The following is a 23,415-nucleotide window of genomic DNA, read 5'->3' as shown; positions in this document are numbered from 1 at the left end:
ATGCTTCATGATAAAAGAAATGAAACTTCCTTCAAAGGAAGAAAAGAATTGGGAAGGTCACTCAAAACCTAACTGAAACTATAATGGGACACTACAGTGTGGTTCTCATGGACATGTACATATTCTAAATTAAAGAAAAATATAACATTAAATATAATAATATTCTAGAAATGTTGGGTCACTATCTTCCATAGGATTAGCATTTAATTTTACTGCTATTTACCTGAATATTGTTCAGTTAGGTGAAAAAGGAGATGATACTGCAGAATATCTTGTGCAGAGACTGAAACAGTATCTAGCTATTCCAACCCCAAAACAAAAGTTTTTAACCCTCAGAAAAGAACGAAAATGCCAAGTATCATGTCTTTTTACTGTGTAGATATTCCAACTCTACATACTGGTTTCCTTAGTTGTAAAATGAGGATCTCTTCTAATAATAACATCCTATGACTCTCCTCACTCTTCTTTGTCCTTCACAAAAAAATACACATACAAGCCTCCCTCTCTCAGTGGAGAGAAAATGAAGGAAGAGAAAAATGACAAGTTATCCAACATCTCTTTGTTTTTCTTACTGACCACAATACAACCATAGATAATGTCATGTTCCTTAATACATGGAAACAAACATTTCAGTAGTTAATCAAGGGTTACTGATGTCCAAGTAGTAGTTTAAAACTCTACATGTTCACATAATCCTCAAGAGACTACTCCTCTATTTCAAAGTGAAGACCATCCCTTAAAAGAATGGAGGCAAAGTGTGTGTGTGTGTGTGTGTGTGTGTGTGTGTGTGTGTGTCTGTCTGTAAATATATATATAAATATAAATTTTATCACTTCATTCACGTTATTAGGCCTTCCTGCTCATATCAATCACATTTCAATCAGTCCATTAAATATATTTATGTATTACAAGGCACACAGTGTTTGAGACTGGATGCATAGCACATATAAGAGAAAATGGACACACTACAAGTATAGTCTCATTTAATAATACTCTCAGCTACATTTTATATAGCACCCAGAATATTCAAATTTTATTAAAAAAGAAAAATATTCAACACAAAGATATGGATTGGATTATCAAATCTTTATATATTCAACACAATATCATTCATTAATCACACCTGATTTCAGAATTTAAAAAGTTAAATGAAGGCATCATAATATTCTAGAGGGAAAATTACGAGTTGTTCACATATTCAGTAAGCTTTAGTATGTGCCTTTGTTGGAATAAGCAGTAAGAAATGCCTGTGAAATTATCTTAGCACTAACCTGAAAACACAAGATTATCACATCATGTGGTCCATTTATATTTTACTGTTATTTCTCACACTCAATTTATATTAAAGAAAAATGTGTAAATAACACTATGTAAGGTAACTTCATAATACTATTAACAGTGCCTCCAAAATATCAATCTGGTATCAGTATCTCCAAAACACTTGGCTGGTTTTTGGCCAGCTCTGCAGAGAATATTGCTAATTTATTCTCATGCCTGAGAAGGAGCTCTAAAAACTTAAAGGAAGCTAAAAATGCAACACCTTCACAGAAAGTACCTAAGTAACGTGCTGATTAATACTAATTCAAAGAAATTTAGTTTTCATTTTCAACAACAGAAATGATTTCTGCTCTTCATTTAAATCTGAAATTTCGCCTATATATAAGAAAAGATAATATGGCTAAACTCTATGGAAACTATCTCTATAATAATCAAAAATAAAAACGCAGCATTGTTTTTAGTTAAGATTCCTGAAATTAAAAAAATACTATATTAAGACACATTGGAACTGCTATTCTACACTGCTCCAAATTTTATAAACTATGATACTATAACATTCAGTGTCTCAGAGTAAAAACTTATATGGTCTCCCACAATTCTGAAAGAAAAGAAATGGCTTTATAACTCTCTCTTAATGTCTTTATTTCAGTTACTGTTACATCATGAGGAAACATCAAGATTAGCTTTGAAATCTAGAATCTACATTGATCTGAAACTTTGAAATCCAGATTTTGTATTCTCCAAAATATATGACATCTAGACATATTTTTGATAACCAGGAATATCACACTTTCTTTTTAAAAAGCACTACCAATAATTAACTCTACTATATTATTAGCTAATTGCTGAAAAATTATTACTGCTTACTAAAAGCAAAGCTAAGGAACAGAATGCTACTTAAATCCCACATGTATATACACGCACATATAAATTTTGGAAACTTTTCCATATTATTAACCATAATAAATTGAAATAATTATTTGTGCTGGTATTAGGCTATATTCACAATGATGTAAATATTTTACTGTAGAACTAATATATACTAGTAAAAGAAAAACCTCAAAATTAGCTAAGAATTATACTAACTAAAGTACCATCCATTGCAATTAAAATTGACTATACATGAAATCCAACAATTAGGCCAAGTATACAAAGAAGTATAACTATAATATAAAACAAAGATCACAAAGAAAAAAATGTTATAATTCAAAGTAAGAGATTCATCAAGTTATATAAATTATAAAACACAAGAAAGGGGGAAATGTTGACACATGCTAATCACATCTAGTATTTTATTCAAAAATGCTAATTTCATCAGGTTCTGGAAATAATAATTTACTATAATCTGGTTTCCTCAAAAAAATGTAAAGGCCAAAGACTTTTAAGATTTCTTTTTTAATGTTTGTTTTGAGACAGAAAGAGGGAGACACAGAATCTGAAGCAGGCTCCAGGCTCTGAGCTGTCAGCATAGAGCCTGATGTGGGGCTCAAACTCACAAATCGTGAGATCATGACCTAAGCCAAAGTCAGATGCTTAACTGACTGAAACACCCAGGCACCTCAAGGCCAAAGACTTTAAATAAAAATTCTAAGTACACCAGAAATGGCTCATCTGTCTTCTGATATCACTGACCAGTGCAAGGAAGAAAAGCAAATTTTAAGAATAAAAAATTTGATATGAAAAGCCTCAAACCAACCTCAGTTGTTTTTGCAATTTCAATTTCAATTTGCAATTTCAACTGATATATAATTTGTGTCATCTTCTGATACTCTTCAGTGTCCAATTAAAATCACACTCTTTGGGGGGCACGTGGGTGGCTCCGTCAGTTAAATGTCTGACTCTTAATTTCAGCTTAGGTCACAATTTCACAGTCCTGAGATGGAGCCCCATGTGGGGTTCTGTGTTAGGCATGGAGCCTGCTTAAGATTCTCTCTCTCCATCTCCCACTCCCTGCGACCCCTCCTTAAAAAAAAAAAGGAATCATACTCTTTATCTGGCAATCTAGAGTCACAACTGCATGAAATATCTTGAAGAAATAAGAATTTAAAAAGTCACGTAGTTTTAACTAAAGCATCACTTTACTGCAGAATAACAATAGCTTTTTTCCCTTTTTTTAAATGTCACCTGACACCAATCATTTGGTTGGAAGAGTCACTATACAAATTTTCAGGGGAACTCTCAAAATTTATACAAGAATTGAAGAAATGTTAAGTAGGATACTCTCTCTTTTTCGTATAGGCTTATTAGCACTATTAAATATACTACCCTACCCCCAGTAGAGTGAAATAATTCAAAATACTTAAAAGTCCCTCATTTCCTAAACACTTCAATTTTCAGTTTATCTTAAACTTTATGATTTAACCTATTGGGATGAGCCTGGGTGTTGTATGGAAACCAATTTGACAATAAGTTATATATATAAAAAAAACTTTATGATTTAATATAACCTAAATATCCTCAATAAAATCTCTTTTCAACCATTTTAATCTGAAATAATTGCTCTGTTTGACCTCTAACAGTTTCTCTACAGAATCTGTAACTAATCATATTAACATCTTGTGATATCTAGCACTGTCATGATTGTCAAATTAAGACTAACATTTATTAAGTCCCTATCATAGTCAAAGCACTGTGGGAGATACACAGATGAATAGGGGTGCTCACAATTTTAACAGAAACACAGAAATGCCACACTAATAGACATAAAGTGAAATAAAATAAGAACAAAGAATAAGTTAGTGTGTAGGGCAAATAGAAAATAATTTCAATGATGTGATCTAGGAGCTCTGAAGGAAAAGATGCTTAAGATCAAGACAAAGGATAAGGGCACTCTCACTAAGGGAAACGCTTAAATAAATGAGGAAAGTAGACAAAATATTTTAGAAAAAGGGCAAAGCATAATGTAGCTGAAGGGCAAGGTGGAAAGGGGGATTTAGTGGGAGATGAAGTTAGAAAGACAGGCTTAGGACACATCACAAATGAGTGTGAAGGCAAAGTTCAAGGTGTATAAATTTTATTCTATGTACAATAGGAAACAAATGAAGATTTGGGAACAGGGAAGGGGAGCCATTATGTCTTTAGAATGGTAAGTTGGCAATTAGATAAAAGTTCAATCAGAGATAAGACTGAAATCAGAGAAAACAATTAGAAAGATATTGTAATAGTTTAAGTAAAAGTGGTGAGTACTTAATTAGATCAGAAAAAATGGGAATAGGAAGAATGGAATAGATTGGAAAGCTGGGTACAATAAATGGAATTTGAGAACTGAAGTTGAGAAATTAGTGACAGTGTAGTCAATGACAACCCTAAGCAAAGAGGCAGGAAGGGGGGCGATGTATTAATACATTCTTAGTTAAATCATTCTCTGTCCATGTGTTTCAGTCTTGCCTCATATACAGACCATAATACAGAAAAAGTAACATAAGGTGGGTAAGACCTATAATTCTTAAGTCAGATTCTTGCTCAACTTCTAGCTACTCCACTAGTCACTATATCTTGAATAAATAATTTCATCTCTTTATAAGCTTCATATTCTTTATCTACAAAGAGAAGATATTAACACCTGCCTCAAAAAGCTGTTGAAAGGATTAAAGGAGATAATGCATGTAAACCACTTAGTGGAGGCCTTGCCTATGGTAAGTACTATCATCATCATCTTCTATTTAAAAGGCAGGGAACATACCATTTTGTCTCCTTCACAATGCCAAAGTACAAAGTGTTCAAATATTCGTAATTTGAAAAATCAAAACATAATATAAAATATGGTCATTTGCTTCATCCTACATTATATACCCCTCGTTAAGAGTACCAACAGGCAATAGCAATAAAATCCTCTTGTTCTCTGTGCTCACCCTCTAGTGGTGATTCTAAGAAGCCAAAAAATAACAAAAACTAGAAGGAAACACAATATAAAAATACCATATGGAACCAAAGGATAAGAATTCATGGGGATGTAATATAGTTAGTAATACTGTATTGTGTATTTCAAAGTTGCTAAGTGAGTAAATCTTAAAAGTTCTTATCACAGGAAAAAACATTTGTAACCACATGTGGTGAAGGATCTTAACCAGACTTATTGTGATAATCATTTCATAATATATACAGATTTCAAACTATTATGTTGTACAACTGAAACTAAAAATGTTATATGTCCATTATATCTCAATTTTAAAAAAGAATTTAGGATAGATTAAAGTGTCAAAATAAACTTGAAAGTGAACAGCTCCCTCAGTCAAGAAATGCAGGATTAATTCAACTATAAACAGAAGACCTCTAATACCAAATTTTCTAAAATGCTTCTCGTGGTTAAGATGTTCCTCAAAATTTATTCATAGAAAGCTCTAGATTAAGCAAAACTAAGCTTTTTCCTATTCTGTGAGACAGTGCAGATCCTTCATGAGTTCTGTGACTTCCCAGAAGTTTTTTTTCAAACTATAACCACCAAATACTTTTTTTTGGCAGACTGCCCATCACTATTGTTACAACAGCTGGGAATATCCTCACCAGAAGCATATATATTTATGTTATTAATATGGAGTTAGGTACTTAACAGTTATCTAGCCACATGTTAAAAATAATCATGCAAATGGATAAAAGGAGATGAGAGGACACATTGAGAACGATCTTTTTTTTTTTTTTTTTAATTTTTTTTTTTTTCAACGTTTATTCATTTTTGGGACAGAGAGAGACAGAGCATGAACGGGGGAGGGGCAGAGAAAGAGGGAGACACAGAATCAGAAACAGGCTCCAGGCTCCGAGCCATCAGCCCAGAGCCTGACGCGGGGCTCGAACTCACGGACCGCGAGATCGTGATCTGGCTGAAGCCGGACGCTTAACCGACTGTGCCACCCAGGTGCCCCGAGAATGATCTTAAAGAGACATAACTCTCAAGATGGAATGCATTTTAATTAAATCTTTAGATATAAGTATTCTTGATACTTTATATCCATACTTAATATATATTTCAGTAATCATTTCATAATATTTGTATTAATTTCTGTTTGTTTGTTTTTAGAAGGGGGGGTGCAAGTGAGCAAGGGGCAGAGAGAGAGAGAGAGAGAATCCCCCAAGGGGTGGAAGGGAGGAGTGGGGGGAGGAAGAGGGAGGGGAAGAGGGGGAGAGCGAGAGAGAGCGAGAGAGCGAGAGAGAGCGAGAGAGAGTGAGAGAGAGAGAGAAGCAGGGCTCACCCAGGCCTCCTGTTTTTACCTGAAGCAGGGCTCGAGCTCACCCGATATGGGACTCAAACTCACCAACTGTGAGATCATGATCTGAGCCAAAGTCAGATGCTTAATGCTTGAGCCACCCAGGCAGTCCTTGCATTAGTTTAACAACCAAAATATAATATAAAATTAATAGTGAAGACATAATTTCTACAGACCTTAAAATGATTTATAAAATACTAAAATAAGTCATTATTTCCTCATCAGTATCAGAAAAAGAGAACTAGCACTAGGAAAATATTTTTAAACTGCTAGAGAAAAAAGTGAGATCTTTTACCTGGGATTTCCTCTTAGTGCTGCATGGTGCAGAGCATTAAATCCATTATTGTTTGTAATGGTAACATCTGCTCCAGCTTCTAGAAGAACTGCCAGGATGTCATCACGTTTCTTACTTATTGCATCATGAAGAGGGGTATCACCTTCAGAATCCTTTTTTTTAATTTAAAGAGACTTTCATTAGTTCTTGAACCAAACATCATATGTAATACTAATATATATACTGAACTACTAAACAGAAGCCATATCCAAAAACCATCAACAAAACATCCTATGTTAAATTTTAAGATGAGGGCAAGAGATATTAGCCTCATTATATTAAATAAATTCGTACTCAATCTAAACACAATGAACACGTAGCCTACCAAAGAAAAGGAAAAATAATCACGTTCAAGTATGATTCAGCTAATTATAAAAAGTAATGAGGTGAAAAGCTGCCCTCAAAATTCCTTAGTTTAAAATAGCCGGCTAGGGGCGCCTGGGTGGCACAGTCGGTTGAGCGTCCGACTTTAGCCAGGTCACGATCTCGCGGTCCGTGAGTTCGAGCCCCGCGTCGGGCTCTGGGCTGATGGCTCAGAGCCTGGAGCCTGTTTCCAATTCTGTGTCTCCCTCTCTCTCTGCCCTTCCCCCGTTCATGCTGTGTCTCTCTCTGTCCCAAAAATAAATAAACGTTGAAAAAAAAAAAAATTTTTAAAAAAATAAAATAGCCGGCTATACCCATTCCTACCAGTAATTGTTATGCCTGAAATTTCAAAACAAACTTACACCAGTCTTGGGGCCCTATAGAAATGAATTAAAAATCAGTGGTTCTCGACCTTGGCTGCACATTTAGAATCTATAGGGGAGCTCTTAAAAAGATACCAGGCTGTTCTCCAGACCAACTAAACCAGAATTTCTAGGAGTGAGACCCAAGCATTAGTAGTTTTTCAGAGCTCCCCAGCTGTATATATTGTGTAGTCATGGGTGAAAATCATTAATCTAAATGTTTGCAAGGGGCAGAAAAGCAGTTAGTTAATCAAAATAGAAACAAATGTAAAAGAAAATTTAGCAGTCTCAGTCTTCCTCTTTTTTTCAAGCTGACTACTTTTTTCATTAATCAACTTACTTAGCAGTAAGTTATTATTCATTTTCAGTTATCTGCATAAATGGGTAATTTAGACCGCATTCATCTCATAGTTCCATAAATGTTAAGTCATACCTATGGCATGCACCACGGTTGCTACATCCAGCCTGCCACCTGTTTTTGTCAATAGTTTTATTGGAACACGGCCACACACAGTCATTTATGTATTATCAATGGCTGCTTTCACGCTATAATTGGAGCACTGGATAGTCATTATAGAAACTATATGAAAGCCTAAATTATCATCTGGCCCTTTATAGAAAAAGTTGGCCAATCCCAGACATATACTCATGTACCCTCATAACAGATTCCTAACCCAAGTTCAATCCAACCGTCTACTTTCTGTCCTCCTATGCAGTGGCACTAAAAATTCATAGTCTTCAACTTCAGCTAGGCTCTTCACATGGTTGGAATAAGCTTCTACAGGCCCTGCTATGTCATACCTTCTGGTCCCCACAGTAGCTATTCCAAATACTCTATCACTCTTCTCAATTACCTTTTCTATACCTACTACTGGCCATTCACTCTCAACAGATGACTTTGCCTCCCATTTCAGACCAAATAAAATCAATAGGTATAAATTATCTCTCCTTCAACAGATTAACACGCTCTACTTCCTCCATCCTCCAATTCTGCCATCCACTTAGAGGGTCTAAGTTCCAAACCCTGTCAGTTCCAAAACGCTGTGCCTCAGATATATCAGTCTCTGATAACCATCTAGCTGAACAAAATCTCCAATTCTTTCAGTTCTCAAACTTCCAGTCCCATTACTCCTGTTTTTCCTCTTCATTACTTCTCTGACACTTATCCAATCTAACCCATCTGGTTGCTAAAACTGTGGAAGGAATCATCTCTTAGGTGATTCTTGCCTCAAAAATTAGGTCCTACTGTAAATTAACCCTAAAACCCTGTATATTTTCCAAAACAGAAAATCTTCCTGAACTAATGACTAGACTAAGACTCTAAGATAAATTAAGCTACAATTAAAATAATTCAGATAGTTATAAAGCATCATGAAATGTAGCCTATTACACTTCCTTAAGCTGCAGAAGCTCATCGTTATGATCAATAAAATTAAATCAATTCATAAGCTGATATATTTGCAAGAAGTCCCCATCCTCACCTTCCAATATAAAATTAATCTACTGACACTTTCTTTAAAAAGGCTTTTCTAAGAAGGAATAGCTGCCAATTTTATCATATTCTATGCCTTTGGGATCATTTCCTATGACCGAACAATGAACTGGTAACAAAGGAATGCTTACCAGAGAACTTAGTACTTCGCTTTAACAGAATCCTAGCAATGCCTGCAGAATATTCTTCATGAAAGACTTTACCTGGAGACTAGGATGACAGCCGAAGTCCAATAAAGTCTTCACAACCTGAAGATGGCCCTTATTAACAGCAATATGAAGTGGTGTCTGTCGGCGCTTGTTGCGAGCATTCAAATCAGCACTGCCCCGGTGCAGTACTTCTATAACAGCACCTTCATCTCCAAAAGCTGCGTGGTGAACAGCTCGATCTCCATCTTTATCCTAAACATCATCATTGAAATCTGAATTAGTGAGTGAATTATTTTAGAAATAAAAATAATACCTGAAGCTATAATAATTCATCAAGAACCAGATTAATGTGAGAAAAGGTTACAAAGAACAGAGCCAACAAAATAACTAGCAAGTCACTTGAACAGTGATTAACTCCAAACAGAAATGATGAACCTGGATCAATACACTATTTCACATATATAGTGGACCAATACTTTTATCAGAAGTTAACAGTGATGATGGTACGCCAACATTAGGAAAATGTTAAATGATGAGACAACCATTTATAAACGTTTTTTCCATTCAAAAAATTTTACAAAGCTTTTTTTTTTTTAATTTTTTTTTTCAACGTTTATTTATTTTTTTGGGGACAGAGAGAGACAGAGCATGAACGGGGGAGGGGCAGAGAGAGAGGGAGACACAGAATCGGAAACAGGCTCCAGGCTCTGAGCCATCAGCCCAGAGCCCGACGCAGGGCTCGAACTCACGGACCACAAGATCGTGACCTGGCTGAAGTCGGACGCTTAACTGACTGCGCCACCCAGGCGCCCCTACAAAGGCTTTTTTTTTTTTTTTAATTTTTTTTTTTTTTCAACGTTTATTTATTTTTGGGACAGAGAGAGACAGAGCATGAACGGGGGAGGGGCAGAGAGAGAGGGAGACACAGAATCGGAAACAGGCTCCAGGCTCTGAGCCATCAGCCCAGAGCCTGACGCGGGGCTCGAACTCACGGGCTGCGAGATCGTGACCTGGCTGAAGTCGGACGCTTAACCGACTGCGCCACCCAGGCGCCCCCAAAGGCTTTTTAATGACATAAAAATTATATAAATATTAGTTGAGCAATTTAAAAAAGACAGGATGCCAAATTGAGATCTCAATTAACTTTGAGAGAAATATATCAATATATTAACATTGGTTATCTCTGGCTAGGGAGGATACATTCTTCTGTATATTCAAGAACAGAAAAAATTTAAGTACTACCTGAAAAGATAAAAAAATGACACACAAATCAGCATAACTTGATATATCCAAAACCCAAAATTATTTCAGAAAAATCCAGGAGGTATGGCTTACCTTTTTTTAAGTTCATTTATTTGGCGGGGATGAGGTGGGGAGGTATGCACAAGCAGGGTAGGGGCAGAGAGAGAGAAGGAGGGAGAGAACCCCAAGCAAGCTCTGCTAAATCAGCACAGAGTCCCATGTGGGGCCCAATCTCATGAATGGCGAGATCATGACCTGAGCCAAAATCAAGAGTTGATGCTTAACTGACTGAGCCACCCAGGTACCCCTAAAGTCTTACCTTTTATAACAGGCATATTTCTGGAGATGAGAGGCAGAGAAAGACCCAATTACTTAATTTTTTTTCAAATATAAGAAACAACTTTTTAAAGAGGAAAAAAATGTCCATACTGTACCATGAAGATAATATACATAGTCTACACTAAAAAAGAAGTCCCATCACTTTGCTTGATCCAGATGGAGATATGTATTATAAGGATACTATCTTTATTTCAGACATCTCAAATTCTGACTCAGAAGTAAGCACACTCTGAGACTTTCTCCAGAGCAATGATTCCCAACCCACAGTCCTTCCCTCTCATGGAGTCCAGTTTTAGCAAGTGGTTTGAAAATCCATATGGTACTCAGCATTATTTGAACTACTTTTCACAGATTTAAATTAAAAACAAAACAATAGGGGCGCCTGGGTGGCTCAGTCAGTTGGGCGGCTGACTTCGGCTCAGGTCATGATCTCTCAGTCCGTGAGTTCGAGCCCCACGTCGGGCTCTGTGCTGACAGCTCAGAGCCTGGAGCCTGTTTCAGATTCTGTGTCTCCCTCTTTCTGACCTTCCCCCGTTCATGCTCTGTCTCTCTCTGTCTCAAAAATAAATAAAAGTTAAAAAAAAAAATTTTTAAAAAAATAAAAATTTTAAAAAAGAAACAAAAAAACAAAACAACAGTTCAAAACAGTTACTGAATTCAAAATAGTTTTTAGCCTTAGAATATTCTCAGACAGATATTAAAAGTAAAACCGCTAATATAGGGGTTCACAACAATTTGACAACCTCCCTTGCAAAGGTAGGAAACTGTAACTCAGCAGTACTTCTACCTTACTAATATGCCAACTAAGCCAAACTAGTTGTTACCTGTCAACCTTGAGCATAAAGGAACTAGCACGCTACCACGTGAAAGATTTGATTCAACTCATGTATCTCTGAGCATTATATTTAAGCAACTCAGAGAAATCAGCTTTTTACAAAAGAAAATTCTAGATTTGTGTGTGTGTGTGTGTGAGACAGAGAGACAAAGAGATGAAACCTCTCTAGTAGCATTATGTTTCAGAATCTTAGATTTAAGCTCTTCCTTCCCTGTAATTTGTTTAGATTTATTTTTTGTTATAATTTTTAAGGCAATCTAAGTGGTTCTCCTTCTGTTAAAAATAACATCAATCCACTAACACTCGCCAAATAAAAACAGGAACTATTTATGAAATGTACCATATGTTTATGATTGTTAGAAAGCTGTTACTGAAACACTGTTATGCAGGTCCTGTCAACAATTTATTTACATGAAAAAAAAAACACTAAAAAATTAAAAACTCTTATATGTCAAAAGGATATATACATAAGAGAAACTTCAAGATTCTGGAAAATATATACAGTAGAAAACAATTACTTTGTTTTTCTTCAAAATAAAAAACCTCAGCTGCATAAAAACTTGAATAGGTTTTGTTGCTTTCTTCTGAATCCATTTGTAGTATCCAAATACACCTAATAGAAGCTCATTATTATGTCTCCCATCCTGGTACCAAATGAGATGTTGAGGGACAGGATCACAGCTGATCTCAATAAGGCTACCTGAAAGGATCTGTGCAGGGGCCTCAAATTAAACCTGATCTTGGGTCTTTCTACCCTCTTATCCCCCTCTTTCCTCTGAACTTTGCAAAATCTGCTCTCATTCCCTAGGTTAGCTGACAGAACCACAAACCATATGGTCAACAAAATCAGTATGTGTAAGTTATGCTCACCTACTTCCTCTCCCTGAGACACAAAATATACAAACACAAAATTCTATGCTTATTACTCTTCAATTTACATTCAGATCTCTTCTCTCTTCTCCAGTCCTACCACAAATTAATTTAGGTCTTGATTCTCAGTCACCTAACTTATTGCCACAGCTTACCCTGCCTCCACTTTATTTTACCCCAATCTATTCTGCGCGCTCTCTCGCTCCCTCTCTCTTTCTCTCTCGCTCGCTCGCTCTCTCTCACACACACACACAAATTCCCTCTGTAAAGTATAACATCTATGTTTAAAACTCTAATGTAACCATACTATATAAATAACAAACCTCTTTTAAAACCTATTTCTGTGGACCATATCATATTCATCTGCTGCCATCATTGCCTCACATATAAAACTCTAACTTACCAACTTATTTGACCCCCTATGTTCATATACTTCACCCCAGATATCAATGCGTTGATTCCTCACCTTGTTGGCTTGAGAACAGATACCCTTTACAGTTCAGCTCAGACAACCTCTCCCTCCCCTATGAAACATCCCCTCTCACAAAATCTTATTATCACTCTGTAGTATAATTATTTGTTTTCAAGTACATCATTTTTAAAATGTTTATTTTTATTTTTGAGAGAGAGTGAGAGTGCAAGCAGGGGAGGAACAGAGAGAGAGAGAGAGAGAGAGAGAGAGAGAGAATCCCAAGAGGGCTCTGTGCTGCCAGCGTAGAGCCTGATGCAGGGCTTGAACCATGAGATCATGATCTGAGCAGAAACCAAGAGTTGGTGCTTAACCAACTGAACCACTTAGGAACCCCTCCAAGTACATTATTCTTATTTGACTGTGAGTTTCTTTTGGGCTATAACTGTATCTTTGTCATCTTTATCCCCTGTGGTGTAGGATGCACCACAGTACCTACTAGCTAGTAAGAACCAAAATGGGTACAGAGTTGAATCTTTAATATGCCTTAATTACAATCATGGGTTTTTTGGTTTTATTTTTTTCAAGAGACAGAGCATGTGCACACGTGAGGGGTAGGGGCAGAGCGAGAGTGGCAGTGGTGGAGGAGAAGGGGAGAGGGCGTAAGAGAGAGATCCTAAGCAGGCTCCAAGCTCAGCATGGAGCCTGATGCGGGGCTTAATCTCACAAACATGAGATCATGACCTGAGCCAAAATCAAGAGTTGGACACTTAATTGACTGACCCACCAAGGAATCCCTACAATCATGGTTTTTTTCTTTTTTTAAAGTTCATTTATTCATTTCGAGAGAGAGCAAGCATGAGCAGGGGATGGGCAAAGAGAGAAAGAATCCTAAGCAGGTTTTGTACTGTCAGTGCAGAGACCAATGTGGGGCTTGAACCCACAAACCGTGAGAGCATGACCTAAGCTGAAACCAAGAGTCAGATGCTTAACCAACTGAGCCACACAGGTGCCCCTACAATCATGTTTTTTAATTGATTTTTTTTACTGTAAAATACAAATAACAAAATTTATCATCTTAACCATCTCTAAGTGTAAAATTCAGTGATATTAAACATATTCATATTGCTATGCACCCATCATCACCATCCATCTCCAGAACTCATCTTGTAAAACTAAAACTATACCTTTTACACAATAATTCTCCATTGTCCCTCTTCCCAACCCCTGGAAACCATTATTCTACTTTCTGTCTCTATGATTTTTGACTAGTCCAGGTACTTCACATAAATGGAAGCATACAGTATTTGTATTTTGCAATTGTCTTATTTCATTTAGCATCATGTCCTCAAGGTTCATCCACGTTGTAGCATGAGGCAAAATTACCTTTCTTTTTAAGTAAATAATACTCCATTGTATGTATATACCACATTTTGTTTAGCCATTCATAAATCAAGAATACTTAGGTTGCTTCCAATTTTTAGCTACTTTGAATAATGATATGAACACTGTTCTTTCAATTCTTGTGGGTATATACCCAGAGATGGAATTGTTGGGTCATATGGTAATTCTATTTTTAACAAATCACCATATTGTTTTCCACAGCAGCCATACAATTTTACATCCTCACCAATCTGCCAAAAGGGTTCCAATTTCTCCACATCCTCACATATTTTCTGTTTCGCTTTTTTTCTTCTTTTCTTTTTTTTTTTTTTTTTATAGTAGCCATCTGACTAGCTAGCTGTGAGGTGGTATCTCATTATGGTTTTGATTTACATTTCCCTAATGATTTGTGATGTTTAGCATCTTTTCAGGTGCTTATGAGCCATCCATATATATTATTTGGAAAATGTCTATTCAAGTCCTTTGCCCAGTTTTGAATCAGGTTTTGTTATTGTTGTTAAGTTTTAAGTATTCTCCATATCCTGGACATCGACCCATTATCAGACATACAATTTGCCAGTATTTTCCCATATTCTGTAGGTTGCCTTTTCACGGTTGATAGTGTCCTTTGGTGCACAGAATTTTTCAATTTTCATGGAAGTCCAATTTGCCTATTTCTTCTTTTGCTGCATGTGCCAACAAATCACTGCCAAATCCAGTGTCGTGAACTTTGCCTAATGTTTTCTTCTAAGAGTTTTATACTTTTAGCTTTTGCATTTAGGTGTTTGACCTACTGAGTTAATTTCTGTAGATGATTTGAGGTAAGGGTCCACCTTCATTCTTTTGTACATAGATATCCTGTTTTCCCAGCACCATCTATTGAAAAGACTGTCCTTTCCTCACTGAATACTCTTGGCGCCCTTGTCAAAAATTATTTGACCATGTATACAAGGATTAATGGACTCTTTATTCTGTTCCACTGAGTTATAGATCTGTCTTTATGCCAGTACCAAACTGTTTTGAGTATTGTACCTTTGCAGTAAATTTTGAAATCAGGAAGAATGAGTCTCCCAGATTTTTTATTCCTTTTCAAGATGGTTTTGGCTATCTCAGGGTATCTTGAGATGACATACTGAACTACAGAATGGATTTTTCCATTTCTGGAAAAAAAAATCACTAATATTTTGACAAGGTTTGCACTGAACATGTGGATTAGTTTGGACAGTACTGACATCATTATATAAATTCTTCCAATCCATGAACATGAAATAGGTTTCTATTTGCATATGTCTTCTATAATTTCTTTCAGCAGTATTTTGTAGTTTTCATTGTACAAGTCTTTCACCTCTTTGGTTAAATTAATTCCTAATTATTTTTGTTGCTATTGTAAATGGAGTTGTTTTCTTAATATCCCCTACTGATTGTTGATGGTTAGTGTACAGAAATACAGCTAGCTTTTGTACATTGACTTTGTATCCTGACACTTTGCTGAATATCTTAATTAGTTCTAAAAGTTTTTTGTGTGGAACTTTAGGGTTTTCTAGATAAAAGGATCACATAATCTGCAGAGATAATTTTACTTCTTCCTTTCCAAGGTCGATGCCTTTTATTTCTTTTTCATGCCTAATTACTCTGGCTAGGACTTCCAGTACCATGTTGAATGTGAGTGGAAAAGTGAGTATCCTTACCTTTTTCCTGATCCCAGAGGACAAATTTTCAGTTTTTCATATATGGTTTTTATTATGTCAAGGTTGTTTCCTTCTATTCCTAGTTTGCTGGGGGTTTTTTAATCATAAAAGGGTATTGAATTTAATCAAATGCTTCTACATCAATTGAGATGGTCACATGGTTTTCTCCCTTCATTCTGTTAATGTGATGCTATCACACTGATCGATTTTTGTATGCTAAACCTTCCTTTAGTCCAAGAATAAATCCCACTTGGTCATGGTGTATAATCCTTTTAATATGCTGAATTTGGTTTGTTAGTATTTTGTTGAGGAACTTTACATCATTCTTCACAAGGGATATTGGTTTGTAGTTTTTTGTTTGTGTGTTTGTTTTTTTAATATATGAAATTTATTGTCAAATTGGTTTCCATACAACACCCAGTGCTCATCCCAAAAGGTGCCCTCCTCAATACCCATCACCCACCCTCCCCTCCCTCCCACCCCCCATCAACCCTCAGTTTGTTCTCAGTTTTTAACAGTCTCTTATGCTTTGGCTCTCTCCCACTCTAACCTCTTTTTTTTTTTTTTTCCTTCCCCTCCCCCATGGGTTTCTGTTAAGTTTCTCAGGATCCACATAAGAGTGAAACCATATGGTATCTGTCTTTCTCTGTATGGCTTATTTCACTTAGCATCACACTCTCCAGTTCCATCCACGTTGCTACAAAAGGCCATATTTCATTTTTTCTCAATGCCACGTAGTATTCCATTGTGTATATAAACCACAATTTCTTTATCCATTCATCAGTTGATGGACATTTAGGCTCTTTCCATAATTTGGCTATTGTTGAGAGTGCTGCTATGAACATTGGGGTACAAGTGCCCCTATGCATCAGTACTCCTGTATCCCTTGGATAAATTCCTAGCAGTGCTATTGCTGGGTCATAGGGTAGGTCTATTTTTAATTTTCTGAGGAACCTCCACACTGCTTTCCAGAGCGGCTGCACCAATTTGCATTCCCACCAACAGTGCAAGAGGGTTCCCGTTTCTCCACATCCTCTCCAGCATCTATAGTCTCCTGATTTGTTCATTTTGGCCACTCTGACTGGCGTGAGGTGATATCTGAGTGTGGTTTTGATTTGTATTTCCCTGATGAGGAGCGACATTGAACATCTTTTCATGTGCCTGTTGGCCATCCGGATGTCTTCTTTAGAGAAGTGTCTATTCATGTTTTCTGCCCATTTCTTCACTGGGTTATTTGTTTTTCGGGTGTGGAGTTTGGTGAGCTCTTTATAGATTTTGGATACTAGCCCTTTGTCCGATATGTCATTTGCAAATATCTTTTCCCATTCCGTTGGTTGCCTTTTAGTTTTGTTGGTTGTTTCCTTTGCTGTGCAGAAGCTTTTTATCTTCATAAGGTCCCAGTAATTCACTTTTGCTTTTAATTCCCTTGCCTTTGGGGATGTGTCGAGTAAGAGATTGCTACGGCTGAGGTCAGAGAGGTCTTTTCCTGCTTTGTCCTCTAAGGTTTTGATGGTTTCCTGTCTCACATTCAGGTCCTTTATCCATTTTGAGTTTATTTTTGTGAATGGTGTGAGAAAGTGGTCTAGTTTCAACCTTCTGCATGTTGCTGTCCAGTTCTCCCAGCACCATTTGTTAAAGAGGCTGTCTTTTTTCCAGTTGGATGTTCTTTCCTGCTTTGTCAAAGATGAGTTGGCCATACATTTGTGAGTCTAGTTCTGGGGTTTCTATTCTATTCCATTGGTCTATGTGTCTGTTTTTGTGCCAGATTTGTAGTTTTCTTATAGTAACTTTGTCTGGCTATGACATCAGGGTAAAGCAGGCTTCATAGAATGAGTTAGGAAGTGTTCTCTCCTCTGACATTTTTGAAAAATCTGAGAACAACTGGTGTTAGCTCTTTAAATGTTTGGTAGAGTTCATCAGTGAATCAATCAGTTCCAGGGCTTTTCTTTGTCAGGGTATTTTTTTAAATTACTGATTCAATCTTCTTACTAGCTATAGGTCTATTCAGATTTCCTGTATCTTCACGATTCAGTCTCAGGTTTTGTGTTTCTAGGTATTTGTCCAGTGCATCTAGGTTATCCCATTTGTTGGCATACAACTCTTTAAAGTACTCACTTATATACCTTTCCATTTCTGTAGAAATGGTAATGTCCCCACTTTCATTTCTGATTTTAGTACTCAGAGTCTTTTTTTAATGTTTATTTATTTTTGTTTACTATTGTTATTATTATTGTTTATTTATTAATGTTTAAGAGTGCATACACAAGCAGGGGAGGAGCAGAAAGAGAGAGGCAGAAAGAGTATCCCAAGCAGGTTCCACGCTGTGGAGCTCAATCTCACAACCCTGAGATCATGACCTGAGCTGAAATCAAGAGTCGGACACTTAACAGACTGAACTACCCAGGCTCCCTGAATTTATTTATTTTTTTTACTGTTTATTTATTTTTGAGAGAGAGACAAAGCCTTAGTTGGGAAGGAGCAGAGAAAGGGGGAGACACAGAATCTGAAGCAGGCCCCAGGCTCTGAGCTGTCAGCATAGAGCCCATCATGGGGCTCAAACCCACAAACTGCAAGATCATGACCTGAGCCAAAGTCAGACACTTAAATGACTGAGCCACCCAGGCACCCCTATCGGATCTATTTTTTAAATGTACCCATGTATAGCTATAAACTTCTCTTTCATACTGCTTTCACTACATCTCACAGGTTTTAGTTATGTTCTGCTTTTGTTTTCATTCATCTCTAAGTATTGTCTTATTTCCCTTGCAATTTCTTTGATCCATTCATTGCTTAATTTTAATTTCCACAAATTTGTGAATTTTCCAGTTTTTCCTCTGTTATTGATTTGAAACTTCATCACATTGTGGTCAGAGAAGATACTCTGTAAGACATCTACCTTTTTAAATCTACTGAGCCTTAATATGCGACTTAACGTATGGTCTGTCCTGAAGAACATACAAGGTGCACTTGAAAAGAATGTGCACGCTGTTGCTAGGTGGAGTGTTCCATAGATGTCTATTAGCTCTATTTGGCTTTATTGTGTTGTTCTATCCATTACTGAGAGTAGGATACTGAAGTCTCAAGGTACTATTGTAAAAATGTTTATTTCTCCCGTCACTTCTGTCAATATTTTTCATCTATTTGTTTGGTCTATTATTAAGTATATAAATATTTATAATTGTCATATCTTCTTGCTGTATTGAACTTTTTAAAAATAATGCCCATCTCTGTCTTTTATAACCTTCATGACTTAAATTCTATTCTGTCTAAAATTAGTGGAGCTACTCCTGCTCTCTTTTGGTTACTATTTGCATTAATATCTTTCTCCATCCTTTCACTTTAAACTTATGTATCTATGCACCTAAACTGAGTCTCTTATACAGAGAATATATTACATCATTTTTAATCCATTCTGCCAGTCTCTGTCTTTTATACTTTAATCCATCTACATTTGAAGTAATTATTGATAAGGAATAACTTACTGTTGTCATCTTCCTATATATTTTCTAGATACCATACAGCTTTTGTTGCCTCATTTTCCAAATTAATGTCCTCTTTTATATTTAATTGTTATTTTGAAGTGAAACATTTTAATTCCCTTCTCATTTCCTTTCATGTATATTCTATATCTATTTTCTTCAGTCACCATGGGGGTTATATTTAACTTCCTAAAGTTATAATACTAATTTCAAATTTATACCGGCTTAACTTCAATAACCTACAAAAACTCATTAACAGCTCCATTCACAACACTTTCAGTTACTGTCACCACAAAATTACAACTTTGTACATTGTATGCCCAAAAATATAATTTTTTTAAATCCATCAGTTCTTAACTTATGCAGAAAACAAAATGTAGATTTACAAACCAAAATCACAATAATACTAGATTTTAGACTAATAATTTTTTTCATGTATTAGTCTCTTAAACCATGTGGGAAACAAAAGAAAGAATTATAGACAATATATTGTTAAAATAATGCTATCTTTTATAAATGCCTACATATTTTACCTTTATAGTGATTTTATTTCTTCTTATGGCTTCAAGTTACTACCTAAAACAACTCATTTCACCCTGCAGGACTCCTTTTGGGATTTCTTGCAAGGCAGGCATAGTGGTAATAAACTCCCTCAGTTTTAGGGAATGTCTTAATTTCTCTGCCATTTTTGAAGGAGAGTTTTACCAGACACAGGATTTTTGGTTGAGTGTGTGTGTGTGTGTGTGTGTGTGTGTTCTTTTTAGCACCTTGAATACATCAGTCCACTATCTTCTGGACTCCAAAGTTTCTGATGAGAAATCTGAAAATCTTATGAGGATTTCTTATAAGTGACAAGTCACCTCTGTTGCTGCTTTCAAGATTCTTTGGCCTTGGCTCTTGAAGTTTGATGATAATTGTGTGTGTCTCAGCATAGGTCTCTTTGAGTTCATCCTACTTGGAATTCACTGTGCTTCTTGGATGTTTGTAATCAGGTCTTTCATCAAATTTGGGAAGTTTTGGGCCACAGTTTCTTCAAATAATCTCTCTGCTCCTCTTCCCCCCCCCCCCCCCCGCCAATCTCTTCTCCTCAAACTCCCACAGTGCATATCATGGTCCACCTGATAGTGTCCCACAGGTCCCTAAGGCTCTGTTCATTTTTTCTTCAATCTTTTTTCCTTCTACTCCTCAGACTCCATAATTTTCATTGTCTTATCTTCCAGTTCACTGGGTCTTTCTTCTGTCTGGTTAAATCTGTATTTGTATATCTCCATGAATTTTTCGCTTCAGTTATCGTACTTTTCAACTTTAGAATTTCTTCTTGATTTCTTTTTAGATTATCTTTGTGTTCACTGTTATTTCCATTTTGTTCATACATCATTTTCTTGACTTTCTTCTCATCTTCAGTTAGTTCTTGGAGCATCTTTAAGATAACTGTTTTAGAGTCTTTGCCTAGTAAGCCTATATCTGGTTTTATCGCAAGCAGTTTCTGTTGCCTTATTTTTCTTCCTTTAAATGGATCATACTTTCCTATTTCTTTGCATGCCTTGTGATTTTTTTTGTTGAAATCTGGACATTTGATTCTAATAACACGGTAACTCTTAAAATCAGATGCTTCCCCTTTTGCAGGGTTTTCTGGGGTTTTTTTTCCTGTTTTGTTTTTAATTGTTTTAGGCTTTCTTTGTGCTTATAGCCTAAGGTGTAAAAAGGTCTTTTCTGAACCTGCACCTTTCCTTGGGCATGTGCAGTGACCTTCTAGTTTCTCACAGTAGTTGCTTTTGGATGTCCTAGTCTTTAATGCCAGGCTCCCAGAAGGAGAAAAAGAAAAAAAAGGGGGGGGGGGGGGGGGGAAGAGAGGGAGGGTGTACCAATCTTCAAATCTTCTGGAAGTCACTTCAGCCAAGGGGGAATGGCTTACAACAATAGGAGGGTACAACAACGGCGGCCCACCTCTGTGTCTCCACCTCCATGATCAGAAGCAGCAATCAGTAATCAGAACACAGATCCTGATGTTTGTAGAAAAGAGTCCTTGTTGCCCACCCTAGCTCCTGCAAGCTGATCTAGGAACATAAACACGGCTGCCTGCCACTGGGCTAAAGGTTGGCATATAGGTAGTTCCTGCTGAATTAAGAGCTAAAATTGACAACATTGACCACAATTAACCTCCAACCCTTCCCCTGGAAGTAGCAAGATTTCAACAGAATCCAGAGTTCTAAAATAGTTACATCAGAAAGAATTCTACAAGTACTGTTGTTATCTAGGTGGGGCGATGAATTTCTACTACTTCCTACATCACTATATTCCCAGAATCCTCTCAGTAACTACCATGATTTTTAACATCAATGGAATTAAACATTTCCTGAATATACTGACACTTTCAGTAAATTAGTTCAACTATTTTATTATCCCCAGATATAATTAGTAGTATTTTACTTCATCTCTTTTTCCTAAAACTCATTCAATTCATCGAGATGCTGGTATTCTGATCATGCTAAAACTTCAACACAATTGTTTAGAAGTGGTGTATTCTGGTTGATTCATTCAGTGAGTATTTAATGGGTTCCTACTACAAGCTCAGTATTGTTCTGGATAGTGGTGATACAACAATGGACAAAATAAAGTTCCTACCCTCATAGAGTTTACATTCTAGTGGGGGAGATAGAATATTATCAACAAAATAATAAAATGTAAATTTTAGGTAGTAAAAGGGCCATAGGGAAAATACTGGAGGGAAGAAGGATTAGATGACAGCCAAGGGATGGCCTCCCAGCCAAAGAATAGCTGAAGATGTGAGAGAGAGAAAGCTATGAGGATATTTGGGGGAAGAAGTGTGAAGACTAGGATGGTAACGGCAGAAAGGATAAAAAAATGTTCAAATTCTGGATATATTTTGAAGAGCCAACAGGATTTCCTGATGGTAATTACTCATTACCAGATAAGTAATATGAAAAAACAAAAGAGAAATCAGCGATGATTCTTAAAACTCAACCTGAGCAACTAAAAGAATTTACAGATAAGGGAAGGCTAAAACTCTAGTGTGTCCCCTTGTAACGCTTGACCTTTTTGTTTGGGCAATCTCAGATTTTAGCCTGCCTTCCTGTAAAAGCCAACTTAAAGACTGTTTTCTAAGTCTTACAAATCTAATCTTTTCTTGACATGCCACATTTTTAATAGTACCAGTTTTGGGGGCGTAGTGTGGAATAAGGAGGTAGGGAAGCCTCCATTCATAATCTAAATCAACATGGATCCTTCAGGAACTATGTATACCAATTCCTAGAGCCACTTTGAAGATTATTATCCTGAGCCCTGACTTGTTTTTAAGAAAAGAATTTCCTTAAACTGCCCAGTCTTGAAGCCCACTTGCCCTTTCCTTCTCAGTTTTACATTTACATAAACTGTTACTACAGTTTTGGGTTTTTTTAACTTATTTACTTATTTTGAGAGAAAGGGCATGCACGTGCATGGGGGAGGTGCAGAAAGACAGGGAGAGAGAGAATCCCAAGCAGGATCCACAGTGTCAGCGCTAAGCCCAAGGCAGGGCTTGATCTCACAAACCATGAGATCATGGTTCAAAACGATCTGAAACTGAGCCAAAATCAAGAGTCGGACACTTAACTGACTGAGCCACCCAGGTGCCCCTACAGTTTTGTTTTCATTACTAGACAAGCAGAATCGGACAGAGTTAGTATCTACTTCTTGAGAAAACTATACTGTCTACCTTCTGCCAGTTGGAAAGAAACAGTCAAACAAAGGCAATAATAACATCATAAATTCCTTTGGTGGTGTTGTATACTATAAATAGTATCTTAATTATTTCCCTTACTCCACACCCCAACCCTTTAAGTTATTATCATAGATAAGGAAACTGAAGCTTATACCAGTTAAAGTTTTTGCCCAATATCTCTTTAGACAGCAACAATACCATTAAAACTTGGGTTTCCTGATAAAATTTAGTATTGTTCTTCTTCAGAATAGTTTTCATTAATCTTAAATG

The 23,415-nt window shown here is 36.5% G+C and overlaps 1 protein-coding gene across 1 annotated transcript in view; it reads right to left on the bottom strand.

Annotated features, from left to right (window-relative positions):
• MIB1 (MIB E3 ubiquitin protein ligase 1) overlaps positions 1–23,415 on the bottom strand; it is a 124,756-nt gene that overhangs the window by 48,824 nt on the left and 52,517 nt on the right. Inside the window, exons 11-12 of the mRNA XM_045457699.1 lie at positions 9,234–9,431; positions 6,775–6,926 (exon numbers count right to left, since the gene is read on the bottom strand). Coding sequence (XP_045313655.1) covers positions 6,775–6,926; positions 9,234–9,431 — 350 coding nt within the window. The remainder of the gene's footprint in view (positions 1–6,774; positions 6,927–9,233; positions 9,432–23,415) is intronic.

Source organism: Leopardus geoffroyi, chromosome D3 (assembly GCF_018350155.1).
Source record: "Leopardus geoffroyi isolate Oge1 chromosome D3, O.geoffroyi_Oge1_pat1.0, whole genome shotgun sequence".
NCBI lineage: Eukaryota > Metazoa > Chordata > Mammalia > Carnivora > Felidae > Leopardus > Leopardus geoffroyi.
The sequence above is the reverse complement of the archived record's forward strand: the minus strand, read 5'-3'. Positions and strand labels throughout refer to the sequence as shown.